Below are 13,856 nucleotides of genomic sequence, written 5' to 3' on the forward strand. Positions count from 1 at the left end.
GATAAGACACAGGCAGTACTAAAAAATGCTAGAGGTACCTTAGGGCAACTGTGCTGCTCGATAAGCCAGAAGGTATGAAGGGTTCTCTATTGGAAGTAGTGGTCCTTACACAGAGCAGAAATTGTAAGGAAGCAGTTTATGCTGCGTGCTATAGTTGGAACTGGAAGGTGGGTGGAGTTGGGAAGCACCGAGAGAAGGAAGATAGAGAAATATTTCTGAGCAATGTGTCATGTTGGTAATGAGTGGTCCCAGTTCTTACTCCTGCGGTAACATCCTTCAGAGTAACCTTGGAGTGGCCCTGTCTCGGGTCAGGCCAGATTGGTCCGCCGTTGGAATTTCCTTGTCCCCTCTTTTGTCTATGGGTACAAGCCAAGGCTGCCCTGCTGGAGGGAATCCTGTGTAGCAATACCAAAGGTCTTGGCTGGGGTATCTCCTCTGAGCCATCAAGCAACTGACTCCAGATACATTACCCAGGAGATTGTCCATGGAAGGTTGGCTTGGCTCTCTAAGGGCTGCCATCTAACCACTGTGTCCTACTGAGATCAGCTGAGCTCCGCAGCCTTAGGAGCTGATCCTCCCACCGTCTGTGGATTTCTGTGGCTCCATCCCCACAGTTGGCCTGTGCAACTCTGTCACAGCCTGTGCTGTGGGAAAGCCTCCTTCTCTACCCTCATCCTGGCCTATAAATGGTTTTAAGCATTAACCCCCACAGGATCCAGATGGAGAGCAGTGCCCTTCCCTCAAGAAGGGAGAACCAGTGCCTAGAGCTTTTCCATGGTCGGTGCTGTCTTCTCACGGTTGCAGCCGGCTGAGCAAACACCTGTGACCTGTAAGATGTCCTCTGACACAGCTGGCTTGAAGAAGGCTGGGAATTGCAGGAAAGATATGAACTAGTTGGGGGCAATAGTCTCAGATGCAACTTACAATTTTTGTTTGATGTTTTGCTTATTCTGGGAAATGGGTGCCAGGTCAGCCTAGCCTGTGAAGTCTCAAGAGGGCAGGCAGGTGGCTGAGAAGGCTGACTCTCAGTTCCCCTGGAGGGGCTTTTCTGATATTCACCCATATACGTAGCCTAAAGAGGATGAGGGCCTTTCTGATTGTTTCATTTTTCTGAGATAGTTCTTACTTGTAGCCCAGGCTAACTTTGAATGTGAGACAATTTTCCTGCTAGGATCAAAGGAATGTACCACCATACCTAGCTAAAGACCCTCGTACTTCTGCAGAAATACTGTACTGTCTAGGGACAAGGCTAGTTTCTTCTACGAATTTCCTATCCTCTAAAATAGAGCAGGAGACAGGCATCTGTGAGCCTCTTCTAGGCTTTTCTAGCACTTAGAAGGGTGCCAGGCACATAGAGGTGGGCAAGGAGGATGCAGCAGTTCCCAAAGGCCAGCTCTTCCCCAGGCTCAGCTCCTTTCTAAGCTCAGCTTGACCCTAAGTTTGGTTATTCCTCCATGGTCAGCTTCTCTCTTAGGTCAGCTACTCTTTATGGTCAGCACCAATTCAGGGTGAGTTCCTCCCCAGGGTCAGCTCCTCCCTAGTGTCAGCTACTACTGTAATGCTAGGTACTCCACAAACTCAACTGCTCCTCTAGTGTCAACCATTCCCCAAGAGCTGACCCTGGAGAGGAACAGACCCTGGAGGAGCTGACTGCAGAGGAGATCCTGGATAGAAGCTGCCCCTGGACAGAGGGATGGCTGGAATGAGGTAGGGGAGAGCCAGAAAATGATTGATTAAACAGAAGTGCTAGACCTGAATGAAGGTTAATGCCTGGAACTGGAAAGCAGGGGAAAGGCCCGAAGGCTAGCTAGCTTCATCTTCTCCTGTGCCAAACCCTCACAGCACGTGCAATGAAGAAAAAGGTATTTTGTAGGCACAAGTTTGGAAGGGATACAGATCACTAGTCCTAGTGCCGAGGGAAGTCTGGGATTGACGAGAGCAGGGTAAGGCAGGGAGCCACTTCTGCATGTCAGGAGTCTCTGCTGGGAGCTGTATGCTGTTTGGTTTCTCTGAAACTGGAAGTCCTTGATGGGGAACACCCAGCCTGACTCTCAGGCGGGCCCCAGTCTCATCACCTCTTTCTGTGGGTTTTCATACCCAATAAAGGAAGCAGCACCCTTAATTTTACAGTGATTGGCTTATTCCCTTCAGAATTTGTCTTTGTCATTAAAAAAATAATCTCCCTAGGTTCTAAATGGATTCCATAGTTCTGTGGGGTCAGGTGTTTCCCTGAACAGAAATGAGACATTATTTATGAGTATCAATAATTATTTTCTTATTAATGTAATTAAAGATCTTATTTTTCCCTATCTAATAGATGAGGAAAAATAAACCTTCCAATTATCTTCACTTTCAGGTTCTTTTTTTTTTTTCAGAATATCTCCAATTATCACTCTTGCCACAAGTATAATCAAGTTGCATAAATCAGCGTCTATTCTTAGCTACAGTTTAGCTATCCCCCATCCTTCCCTAGCACTTTGTATGTTATGGTGACAAATTCTAAGTTAACACATCTATTGCACACACAACTCAGATCAGAAGGGCCACACTGAAATCACGGAAGAGTCCCAGTACACCGGGGAACAAAGGGTCCAGCCGCCAGGCAATGCCGTCCCTCCCCCCTCTCCCTGGAGCCTGCCAGCCTGGCTTGGGGAACTGGAACTGTCTGTTACTGGACAGTGGCCAGGTCCTCAGTTCCCCTCTCTCCTGAACCCACCCAGAAGTGTATTTGGAGGGCACAGACAACACTTGTAATATAGGCTGCCATCCAGTAGGAATTGCCATGTGAGTCTGTAGCAGGGTTAGGGGCCAGCACAGAGTGGGAAAGGGAGGGAGGTCTCCTCGGTTGTAGCAAGGAATTTGAGTGAGTCCTGAAGAGGGCAGCCAAGGTAGAGGCTCCTCCAGGGAAAAAAAAAAACCAAAACGTTCCCCCTGGAATAATGGTCTGGTGGCACAGGCTTCTGTGGAGACTCATGCTGGGAGATCATGAGTCCAAGTTATGCCTAGGCTTCAGAATGAATTCAAGGCCTGCCTGGACAACTTAGCCCAGTGGATTTCAACCTGTGAATTGTGACTCTTTTGGGGGTCAAGCCACCTTTTCACAGAAGTTGTCTAAGACGATTGGAAAACACAAATATTTATATTACAATTCATAACAGTAGCAAAATTACAGTTATGAAGTAGTAACTAAAGTAATTTTATGGTTGGGGGTCACCACAACATGAAGGACTGTATTAAAGGGTCACCACATTTAGGAAAATTGAGAACCACTGACTTAGACTCTGTCTCAAACTAAAAGAGTAAAGTAAGGGCTGGGGATAAAGTTAAGTGGTGTTTGCCTATCATTACTGAAGGCTTAGGGTTCAGCCCCTGGTATCTGCCCAAACAAAAGCACAGGTCCAGCCCACGGGCCCAGCTCTGTATCTGCAACCTTCTGTTGTTCAGCCTGCCTTCTGAAAACCACTGCTAACCAGGGAGTGATTGCAGAAGCTGAGGATCTATCTACAGCATTTGATCCAGTCTGTGGAATGCTGGAACCCAACTGAACCACCCCATACATTCTGTGATAGTGTGTGCTCCCTGGAGGCTGCTTCAGAGCACTGATGTTGAGATCTATGTGGCTGGAATTGGTCTAGGAGCCAAGCACAACTCTCACTAACGGAAGTGCAGCCAGCAGCCTGTGCCTGAGATCCCTACAGGGCTGGCAGCAGTGAAGGGATCTCTCAGAGCTGGGGCTAAGGTGTCACTGGCTGGTTCCTCCTGAGGCTCTGTCCCTGGCTTGCTGAATGCAGACCTGTCTTGTGTTCGACACAGCAAGTGTGCCCTTGCAGCTGTCGGCACAGCCAGCTTGCTGATTCCATGTGTGTGCACTTCAGGTCGGCTTCCAGGGAAGGACAAGCTGTGCACTAAAGCCCTTTATTTTACTCTGTGATGATTATTAACATCTTAGATAGGATCTCATGTATTCAAGGCTGGTTTCAAACACTCTGTGTGGCTAAGAATGGCCTTGAACTTTGGATCCTTCTCTCTCCACCTTTGCAGTGTGGACACCACCCTATGTATGTAAGGGATCCAATATAGACTTTCATACATGCCAGGTAAGCATTCTATTCGCTGAACTGCACCCCAGTCCCCAAGGTACTTTCAATTGAAGTCCCGTCCCAAGTCAGTCTTTTAGAGTCTGTGCCCTGAAGCTCCGAGTCAGAGTCATCCTTCAAGGTCTGTTTCCATGGTGACCGTCACTGTTACTCCTCTGTGTTCATAGAGCTCTGGCCTCTGAACAACCTTAGCAGAATCAGGGATGGTGCTTGAGCCTCTGTGCCATGGGAGGGTGATGATACCACAGCCAGGCTTTATGTGGGTCTCTGGGACTGCATGATGAGGTACCAAGACTGAGGATGTGATGGGATGGCTCCTCCTTGGACCTCTGTCTTGGCTTCCAGCCAGCATTCTCGCAGTGTCTTCACATGGTTGTCCCTCCACTTGTGTCTATGTGGTAGTTCTTTGAGTAAGGACACTAACCATGCTGAAGGAAGGTTCTTCGTGCCCTCATCTTACCATAGTCATCTCTCCAAGTGTAGGTCCAGGGCCTTCGGATTCAGCATGAACTCAGGGGACACATTTCAGTCATCAGACTCCGGTACTGAGCACAGGTCCTGGTGGCTCAAGGCAAGTTTGAGGATGACAGCCCAGGTCAAGCCTCCTGCACTTGCTTTCTGTCAGAGACTGTACGCTCTGATTTCCCTGGGAGTCTGCACTACTCCCCACCCAGCCTGGCACAACAGCCTGGCCCCCCTCTAGAGGGCAGCTGTTTAGAATGTGCCCGCATGTCCCATACTCCGCCACTTCCATTCAGATTCCCTGGCCCAGTCTGTACTCAGCAGCAGCTGTGACCCCATGCAGGTTCTCTTCTTTCTCAGCTAAGGCTTCCATCTGCCTCTGTCTTCCACCTCAGCCATTGGCTCTGTCATGAAGTGGGACACTCAGGACTTTTTGGTTCCCCCGTCTCTTTCTCCTTCCCCCACTGTGTCTCTTTTTCTTCATCTCTTCCCACCCGTGATTGTTCTCTATTCCTTCCTCTTTTCCATCCCAGGGTCTTTGGGTGTCTATGTCTGTCCCTCTTTGCCCACACTCTGTCACTCATTTATGTCTTTGTCACGTTCCTCCGTTTCTCTTGTTTCTACCCCCACATCTAACCACAGTCTTACCGCGACCTCTCTTTGGGTCCATCCTGCCCTCTTCTTTCTTTTGTTTGCAGCATCTCAGGCTTTTGCTTTTCTCTCCCCATCTCCCCTGCCAATTTCCTCATCTCAAGAGTGACCCTTCTTTTATTCTCCTTACCCTCTATCTGACTAAATCTTGTGTATGTCCCCTTCACCTCCTGGTGCCATCTCAGCCTCCATAACCTTCAGGGTTGCTCTTGCGGACCTTCCTGAGTGGCCCCATCTCAGCCGAGACTCACTCTCAGCTCCCTACGGCTGTAGCTCTTCTCTCCAGTCCTCTGACACGGCCACACTCTTTCTTGAAAGCTTGGCCTCAGCTTGGTTTCCTAACACGACTGATGAACATCTTTGTGGTCCTTAACTCCTTAAGGGCAAGAAAGACTCACTGGCCTTGTGTTCCTAAATCCCACCACTGAGCAGAGCAGGAACCACACGGTTGTAAAAGGTGAGTCTCACACATCCTTTTCCAATAGACAACACCTGGCTTCTCTGGCTCGCTTTCCAGGCTTCTTTGTTTTGTATCTACGAGAAACTGAAATATCTTTCCCAGAATCAGAGACAAAAAATTGCACTTGTTTATTTTTGTCTCTCTCTCTCTCTTTTTTTAATCTGTTGGAGTTCTTCTGAGGAAGGCCAAGCGTGGTGCAGATGTCGTGCTCACCTGGGAGAGCCATGTTCCTACCGCTAGATCCCACAGATCCCCGTGAGTCTGTGACTGAGCCCAACCTCCGCAGCTTCCTCACCTCTTTCCTCACACATGGAAGACAGAGCAGTCTCGCTGCTGTGTGGAGACTGAGTGGGAGTGGGGAAGATTCTCACTGCCTGGACATATAGGGCTCTGGACAGAGGAGGAGAGGAGACTGCCCCACCCCATCCATCTTCCGCCTCCCCCAAGCCCTCCTAGGCAGATGTCTGCCCTCTGCTTCTCAGCCCCTTTGGCCTCAGGCCCTTTTCATAAAAATTTTCTCCTCTCCTTGCATTTTCTATCCAACCTCTAAATATTGGTGAAACCAAGAGCAGGCACGTTTTCTGGAGGTTTCGCTGTCTCTTGGTCTTAGGTGGAATTTGGATAGAATACGCGGGGTGGAGATCTGGGGTCTCCTTGTTCTCCACCAGAAAGATGTTTGTTTCCTGTGCTGCTCTTTCTGATCTCAAACCCACCTAAGTAAACCCAGCATTTATCTGACAGAACTGGACAACCCTCTGTAAACACAGAACTGCTCTGTGTGTTTTGACTTCACAATGCAGCATTTTTTAAAAAGGGCAGGGTCCACGGCTTAGACATTTAAATCCTATGCAAATAATTACGGCCAATGTATGAATCATAAAAATGTGCTTTGAGCTGGGATGGCCTCTCCTTTCAATATTGCCTTTTATTTAGAAGAGGCAAACACAAGAGGAATTATGTCTATTTGCTTTCTCTGTTGAATGTTTTAATGGTTTGTTCTGTCTGAGAAAACCTGATGTTTAGCTAAAGTTGACAGAAACCACAAGTGGACGTGTCAAAACAAGCTGGAGAGAGTTACTTTTGATGTGTTTTATTGAGATATCCGAGGTACTTTCCAATTATTTTATGCCAAGAAAGGCAGTTCTTCACAGAAAAAGATCTCGTTTGAAAACCACAAGTGTAACATGTCAAACCTAAATATCATTTAGATCTGTCAGAGAGAAAGCTCTGAGGCACACTGCATCGCTCCCCACAGGAAGAGGAAAGCGGATTCGAGTGACAGAGGCAGGACCCTGAGTCCAGAGAGAGGCTGTCGCTGCCCCACGGGTGGCTGCAGACCCGGCACTCTTTCAGTGTTCCTGTGGAACACACCGGACTCTGCACCTCACTCCCGCTGCTGGGGACAAACCAGAGCGACTGTGAGGTCCTGAAGACTCACTGGATCCTTCATTCTGAGATATGAGGGATGCTAGGACCTGCACCTTCGACTGCAGGCTTCACAGTGCAGTGGTGTCAGAGGCCCTGTCTGTCACAAAGCAGTGACCAGCCCTGAGTGCCCATGCTGAGTCTGCCACTCGGGTCCATAAGCCTCCCTGAACCTAGTGCAGCTTCCTAAATCAGAGTCCAACAGGTCCCTTTTAGGGCAGCACAAGCCTCACGGAGGTCCCACTGCGTGCACAGGAGACCGGCCAACAGAGGGGCATCCCCTGTTTCCCAGCTTTGACACTGAGGTGCCATTGTGTGCACAGGAGACTGGCCAACAGAGGGGCATCCCCTGTCTCCCAGGTTTGACACCTGAAGGCCAGAGAGGAGCCACTGTCTGTACCTGTCCCCTGCCAGAGAGATGGGGTGGGTGAGATGTGAGGCAGTCTAGCAACACACAAGTTCCCCCTTGCTCCTGGGGGCACAGAAGGGAGCCCCTGAAGACGCCTAGGACTGTGCACTATGGGATGTGTGCTTTTCAGGCACCAGAGTTTCAAAAGGCGACTTAAGGAACAGCTCACAGAGACAAAGGCAGTGGGGAAGGGAGGTGTTTTCAGATTAGACAGAAACCACATGAAAGAGGCTTCGGAAGAGGATCTAGGTTTGAACTTGACTGCGTGGAGGGTGGGGGCTGGCAGGAGGGCCTCTGCCGAGGCCAGATGGATTCTGGGTCCCAGGACAGCCCCAGGGGCTGGCTGTGGTGCCATGGAGTGGGAGGCTCTGAGAGTCAGCTTCTTCAGGGTCCTGGGATCCCTTGGTTTCCCCACACTCTAGGTGCTTCCCCAGTGTGCAGGAAGTCATCTCCCTTGACACGAAGTGTTCTGGAGGGGTCTCAGGGTGCTTCCTGCTCAGATGCTCTGCCAGGCCCCATGAGGGACAGTGCTGCCCTCTGAGACGACTCTGCAGGCATCTGCATGTGACCATCATTGTCTCGTACAGAAAAGGGTGAAGACGGGTATGCCTGGAGAGATCTTTCTAGCAAGTGTCCCCTCATCTGTCCCCAGCAGCTCTTGGCAGCTCTCCACAGAGGGGGAATCTCCCCTCCTGAGGTCAGCAGAGTCCAGCTCTTCTGCAGGTGGCATTTTCCATGCTCCACCTTGGGTATTGGGATACCTGTATTTTACTCCGTTTTTCATGTCTGGTCAAGCTGAGGGTCAAGGAACTTGTTAGGCCAAGGACTGCCTGCCCTTCCTGTGCTGACCCAGTGTCCAGGGCAATCTCATGCTCCTTCCTGCCTTTTTTCCTGACATCACGCCCTCATGAAGAGGAACCTACAGTCTTGGGATCCTTGTGGCAGAGGGGACCAGGGGACCAGGTCCAGGCAGAGGGGACCTGACTGCTGTGTCACTCAGACCCAGGTCCCAGCTCTGTCTCAGGTCAGGTGATTGGCTCTGCTGCCCAGAGCCAAATGAACTGAGCAAGCAGGTTCATGAAGGAAACAGGGGCTACTTCAAGCAGAGAGTTTGAAGCAAGCCTAATGTTCTGAGGCTGGGGAAGGTTTCTGGTGGTGTCACGAGACAGCATGTAGAGGGCCACTGGAGGTGGGTCATAGTGCCAGGCCCACAGTGTGACAAAGAGACTGGAACTCTGTATACAATGAGTAGATTGGAAAAGGATTGTGGGGTTTTTCTTTTCTGCATTCATGAGCACTTTGGTCCCTGAGACTTCTGTATAGGAGGGAATGGAAAGGACCAGGTCAGCATGGGGATTTGGTAATGGGCTCTCATTTAACCAGAGGACAGTCTGGCTTTGAACCTGGACTCAGCTTTATTTCTGTCTTCTGGAAGGATAATGGGCACACCACAGCCATCGCTACAATCACCTTGGCAGAGCCAGATGGATACCACACTGCCAGATCTGCCCTTTGCACCATTTCTGTCCCATCATGTCTTCATTTCACAAGTCTGGAGCTTTCCTTACACTTTGTCCTGGGAAGCTCTGGGTGGGAAGTTTCTCAGGGCCTCAAGATTGAGGACTGCCCGCCCCTGGCCTCTTGCTCATGCCGATCCTTTGCCGGCAATGCTTGCTGGAACCCAGGGTCTCCCCCCACCCCATTGTACTCTTCCCTCCAGGACTGGTTCCAACCAGGGCTCTGCATACTTATGTGGAGGCTAGGCACTGCCCTGCTCTTTCCTGATTGCCAGGTTTTATTCTATGAGACAAACTTTAGAATGGAGTGACAGTTCATCCCCATAATCATCCTGATTATCACTTTCAATATAGCATTCAATACATCAGAGGTGATTTTCAAGTGTTACTATAAATAGACTCTGTCTATAAAATAAAATCTGTGAGTTTGCCTAATTGTGGGCTAATATAAGGTAAACTGTACTAAACCATCACACGTAGGAGGTGTGTTAAATGCTTTTCTGACTTGGTAGTACTTGAAATTATGGTGAATCCATTGACCATAATCCCATCATTAGTTGAGGGGTACTTGCATCCATCAAACAGATGGCTGTGCCACAGGGTTCAGGAGCCTGGGTCAGAAGACAATGAGGGCCCCTCTTGCACACTGATAGGGCCTCTTCAGACTCTCCTCAGCTTCTGTCACTGTCACCTGACCTTAGAGTCAACCTTGACATTGGGCTTTCATTTTTCCTTTTGCTTCAAAAATAGGATGGGCATGCCTCAGCCAGCTCTCGTTGGACTTTGTAGCTCTTCCTGCTTCTGTTGTCTGCTGGGCTCACTTCAATAGCCTAGACTCTTCTATGGGACTGAGGAAGGGAGCCCCATCTCACATTGCTTACTTCCTCCTCTTTTTCATCTGCTCTACCAGAGTGAGTGTGTGCCTAAACTCACTGTCACATATAAAATGACAGTGAACAGCCATGGGCACCCAGAAATGAAGGGAAGTTCAAGATTCAACATGGGTCTTAGGCATTTGAGACTCCCAAGGTCTGAAGTCCAGGTCTTTGGAAGGATATCTAAGCTTCCCCAGGCTAAGGTCTGGTCATTGGATGGGTGACTGAAACCCAAAGTCTGAGCTCAAGGTCTTTGGAAGGAGAACTGGATATGCCAGAGATTTGTAGGCTGTCCTAAGAAGGTATCCTTTACTGGAGTGATGTTTAGCTGCCATGAACCATGGCAGTCCTTTTAAGAATGCGTAGTTGTAGGAGACAACCAGGTCTAGAGTTGGGCTGCTCCTCGGGGCCCTGGTCACTAATACAACCTAACTTGTTATGCTTATCACTTGTGTACCGTGGCATTCTGGGATGTGCTAACTCATACCTGGGTCTTCACTGGCTCTCCCAGGACGGGGAAGGACTTCTTTTGAAGAGAATGATCTGCAGTGGTCGAAGTCTGACGAAAGTACACTTGGTGGAACTGTTAGCACCATACTCGACAAGCCTGGAAAGAGATGGATTCACAGCTAGGGTGTTGTCTTGTTTCTTTCCCCAGCTCAGAGGGAGTCTAGAGTCTCAGGAGGGTTCTTTCCCTACCATGGGCCTTGTTGGTCTCTGTAGGGTGCAGGGTGAGTGGGGGCCTCGCAGCCCCCAACCCCTGCCTTCTCTTTGCCCTTGATCTTGGTCTATTTTTCCCTCCTCCAGCTGGAGACAATCTGTCACCCTGTGACATCCCAGGGAATCGAATGGCACTTGCCATTTCCCATGGGTCAGACGTAATTGTCCCTGCTGCTTGCCTCCCAATGTCTCTGTCTTTTTATCAGATTCTTTGGAGCTTTACCCCTGTGTTTGTCTGTGTGGCTCACAGATGAGGTGTAGGGCTGCCAGACGGCTCCTAACGCAGCTTTCAAACCCTTCCAGTTGAAGCTGTGATGATGGAATTAAGGGTGATCGCTTTCCTCGCACACAATCATTAAAATGCCTTTTGGGGGGCCTAAATTATACCATGCGTCTTTCCAGGCTTTGCTCTCACCTGGACTCCTGGTATTTGCTTCTAAGCCACACTGCCTGCACATGGCTGTCTACTAGTAGCAGGCCGGGAGGGCCTCTGGACTTGCAAAGGTCTGTTCTCAGAGCAAAGCCAAAGGGTCAGCTGTCTTGGTGTTCATGTGCACGCATGTTACGTGTTCTGGGGTGGTGGGACCCATCTGGAAACTCACTGATTCATACACACTTAAGACACCAGTCAGTTTGAGGCCGGGGTCAGGCTCAGTGGAAACTTTCAACTTGCATCCTGCAGATTGGGCTGGACCCGAAGGAAGCAGGGTTGAGGGGTTGAACTTATGATAAGTTTTCTGGGGGAGTTAAGCAGAGCACATAGCTATGACAATATGCAAAACAGCCCATGGTGAGCACTGTAAAGCAAGGTCCAATGTAACTGAACATCCTGAATTGTGCCCGCAGCTCTGGCCTCACCGGTGGTGACCAGGCTAACATTATATATACGAGACTATTCTGGAATGCTGGTTCAGAAGCTCCTAGATAGCTTTCACATGTTGGCCATCTTCTGTGAAGGCTCAAGGAGGAGAGTCCTCAGGCCAGTCCAAAGGAAGGGCTGCGCAAGGAGATTGTCCATCGTGTGCCGAAGGAGTAGAGTTGTACAGCAGCTGCACCTCAGGCCTGGTCCTCACTTTGCTCCCACAGCTGCATCCTTGGCCTGAGATGGAGCTGTACCACCAAGCTTATCAATAATGCCATCCTTTTCTGCAAGTTGGAATGTGGCTGCTCATGTCACACCTCAGAAAGAGCCAGTAACTGGTCTTTGCCTTTAGGCTCGGAGTTGGTCAACATGGTGACATGTGAAGCCAACTCCAGGCTCATCTGAGAGGAGTTTGAGCATATCCTCTGTCTTATGCCTTCTGTGAAGCTTGATACATGACACATGAATACACACACAGGGAACTCATGAAAAAACAGAATTGTAATTACACTGATGTCTGACTTGGTGGCCCATAGAAGCAGGACATCTCAAGTACAGCTGCAGTACTGAACAGCCCATCCCAACAGGTGGCACCTTGCAGGAGCTGCAAACCTGGAGGCCCCTGCATAACTTGCAGTCAGCTAGGCAGCTCATCTCAGAATGCTGGCTATTTGATTTTCTTCTCCAACAGCTTACTGCTTCACTAACTTCGAGGAGGGACACTAGTGAATCTTGGGAGTTTCGATTTTTGTGGATGTCCAAAAGCTTTTCATTTCCCAAATCTGGTTGAGTCTCCCCGTCTACTTGGAGGGAATGCTTCACTTCCGAAGAAACTGCCATGCAAGATTCCTTGGTGAACCTAGGATGATGGCCCCTGCATGCAGCCTGTGGAGGTCACTGTGATCTTCCAGACTTTGGCAGGCAGACAGACAGTCAGACACACACACACACACACACACACACACACACACACACGCACGCACGCACGCACACACACACACACACACACACGTCTTCCCCTTCCTTTGCATTGTCTCTTCTCAGGAGAGGTGCATTGTCAGAGTTCTGGTTCTGTAACACTGTAGGGGCAACATTGGGCCTATAGCTGAATTTGCTCATTGTTTTAAATGTTGACTTCCCTCAGCCTTCAGGCTGAGAGTTTTGATTACACCCAGAGCTCGTGCACACACGTGTTTACACGAGGAAAGGGTTCTGTCCCCAGCAGCACGATTGGGACACAGACATTTACACTTTTTGTAGACCTCCTTGTCCACACCCTCAACTCCTGAAGCTGCAGCTCCTTCTCCCCAGACACTCCTGATCTTCAGTAGCTATGGATGAAATCGTTCAAAACACACCCTTGGAGCTCAGACTCTTCCCTTAGAGTGACCCTCGAGGCTCACCAGGGGCTAGTGGGTCCCTCAGCTGTTGGGTAGATGGCCTTGGTTGACTCACCACAGCCTTAGAAAGACATTACAGGTGTTTCTAGTTCTGGGCAGATGTGAATAAATCTTCCATGAATGCTATTGTCCACATTTTACTATGAACCACAAATGTACAGTTTAAACAGAAAAAAAGTCGCATGAGGCTGAGCCTGACTCAGCAACAGTGTGTACCAGCAAATGCAAGTCCTTGTATCTCCAGCATCGCCTGGTTAGGATGATGGCTCAGTTGGTAAACCGCTTACCCCTAAATCACAAAGACCTGAGTTCAGGATCCCTGCTACTCATGTATAAAGCTAGGCAAGAGTGGCCATTGTGCCTGTAGCCCCAGTGTCAGAGAGGTGGAGATCCTGAGACTTGCCAGACAGCTAGCCTAACCAATCCATGAACACTGAGTTCAGTGAGAGATCATTTCTCAAAAAAAAAAAAAAGTTGTCAAAGTGATTGAGAAAGATACCAATGTTGACCTTTGGCCTCTGCACATATATACGGACACACACACACACACACACACACCACACACCATAGACACACAGTAAAGCCAAATGAGTCCTTGGAGAATCGAGATCATTGTAATGAGCCCTTGCTGAAGGCCTTGGGCTCTGGTGCCTTTAGGCAGAGGTCTGAAGCCAAACTCTGCCTGCTCTCTGTGTAAGACTTGCGTTTCTCCTTCGTATAGTGGAGATGACACACACCATGAAGGCTGTTTTCTGGGGTTCTCGAGCTCCCACGGGTGATATTAGCACCACTGTGGCCTCAGTTGACTTTCCTCAAGTGGCAACTAACAGGATGGATATGATCATCCAAGATGCTTCACAGGCTGCATGGTATGGGAAGGCGTGCCTCCTGCCTGCTCCAGGCCTTTCCTGCTTGCTGGCTGTTCCCACAGCACAGGCCCCTCCCCGCTGTAGCCTTTCCGGTGTGTGACCTCCTGGT

At 49.6% G+C, this 13,856-nt stretch overlaps 1 protein-coding gene and 1 long non-coding RNA gene across 6 annotated transcripts in view; both read left to right on the top strand.

Annotated features, from left to right (window-relative positions):
• The window catches only part of LOC146894389 (uncharacterized), a 156,560-nt gene that overhangs the window by 44,435 nt on the left and 98,269 nt on the right, over window positions 1-13,856 (top strand). Inside the window, exon 5 of one of the 5 annotated variants that reach the window (XM_087907534.1) lies at window positions 4,581-4,828. The exons of the other annotated variants lie outside the window; for them this stretch is intronic. Within the exon in view, the coding sequence (XP_087763660.1) occupies window positions 4,581-4,800 (220 nt within the window). The 3' untranslated portion in view covers window positions 4,801-4,828. Of the gene's footprint in view, window positions 1-4,580; window positions 4,829-13,856 lie in introns of those variants that run through there. 5 annotated transcript variants of the gene reach the window in all.
• On the top strand, window positions 5,202-6,747 carry LOC148121959 (uncharacterized). The gene is made up of 2 exons (XR_015738010.1): window positions 5,202-5,667; window positions 5,841-6,747. It is a non-coding gene; the product is annotated as an uncharacterized LOC148121959 (long non-coding RNA).

This window comes from Myodes glareolus, chromosome 6 (assembly GCF_982192425.1).
Source record: "Myodes glareolus chromosome 6, mMyoGla1.1, whole genome shotgun sequence".
NCBI lineage: Eukaryota > Metazoa > Chordata > Mammalia > Rodentia > Cricetidae > Myodes > Myodes glareolus.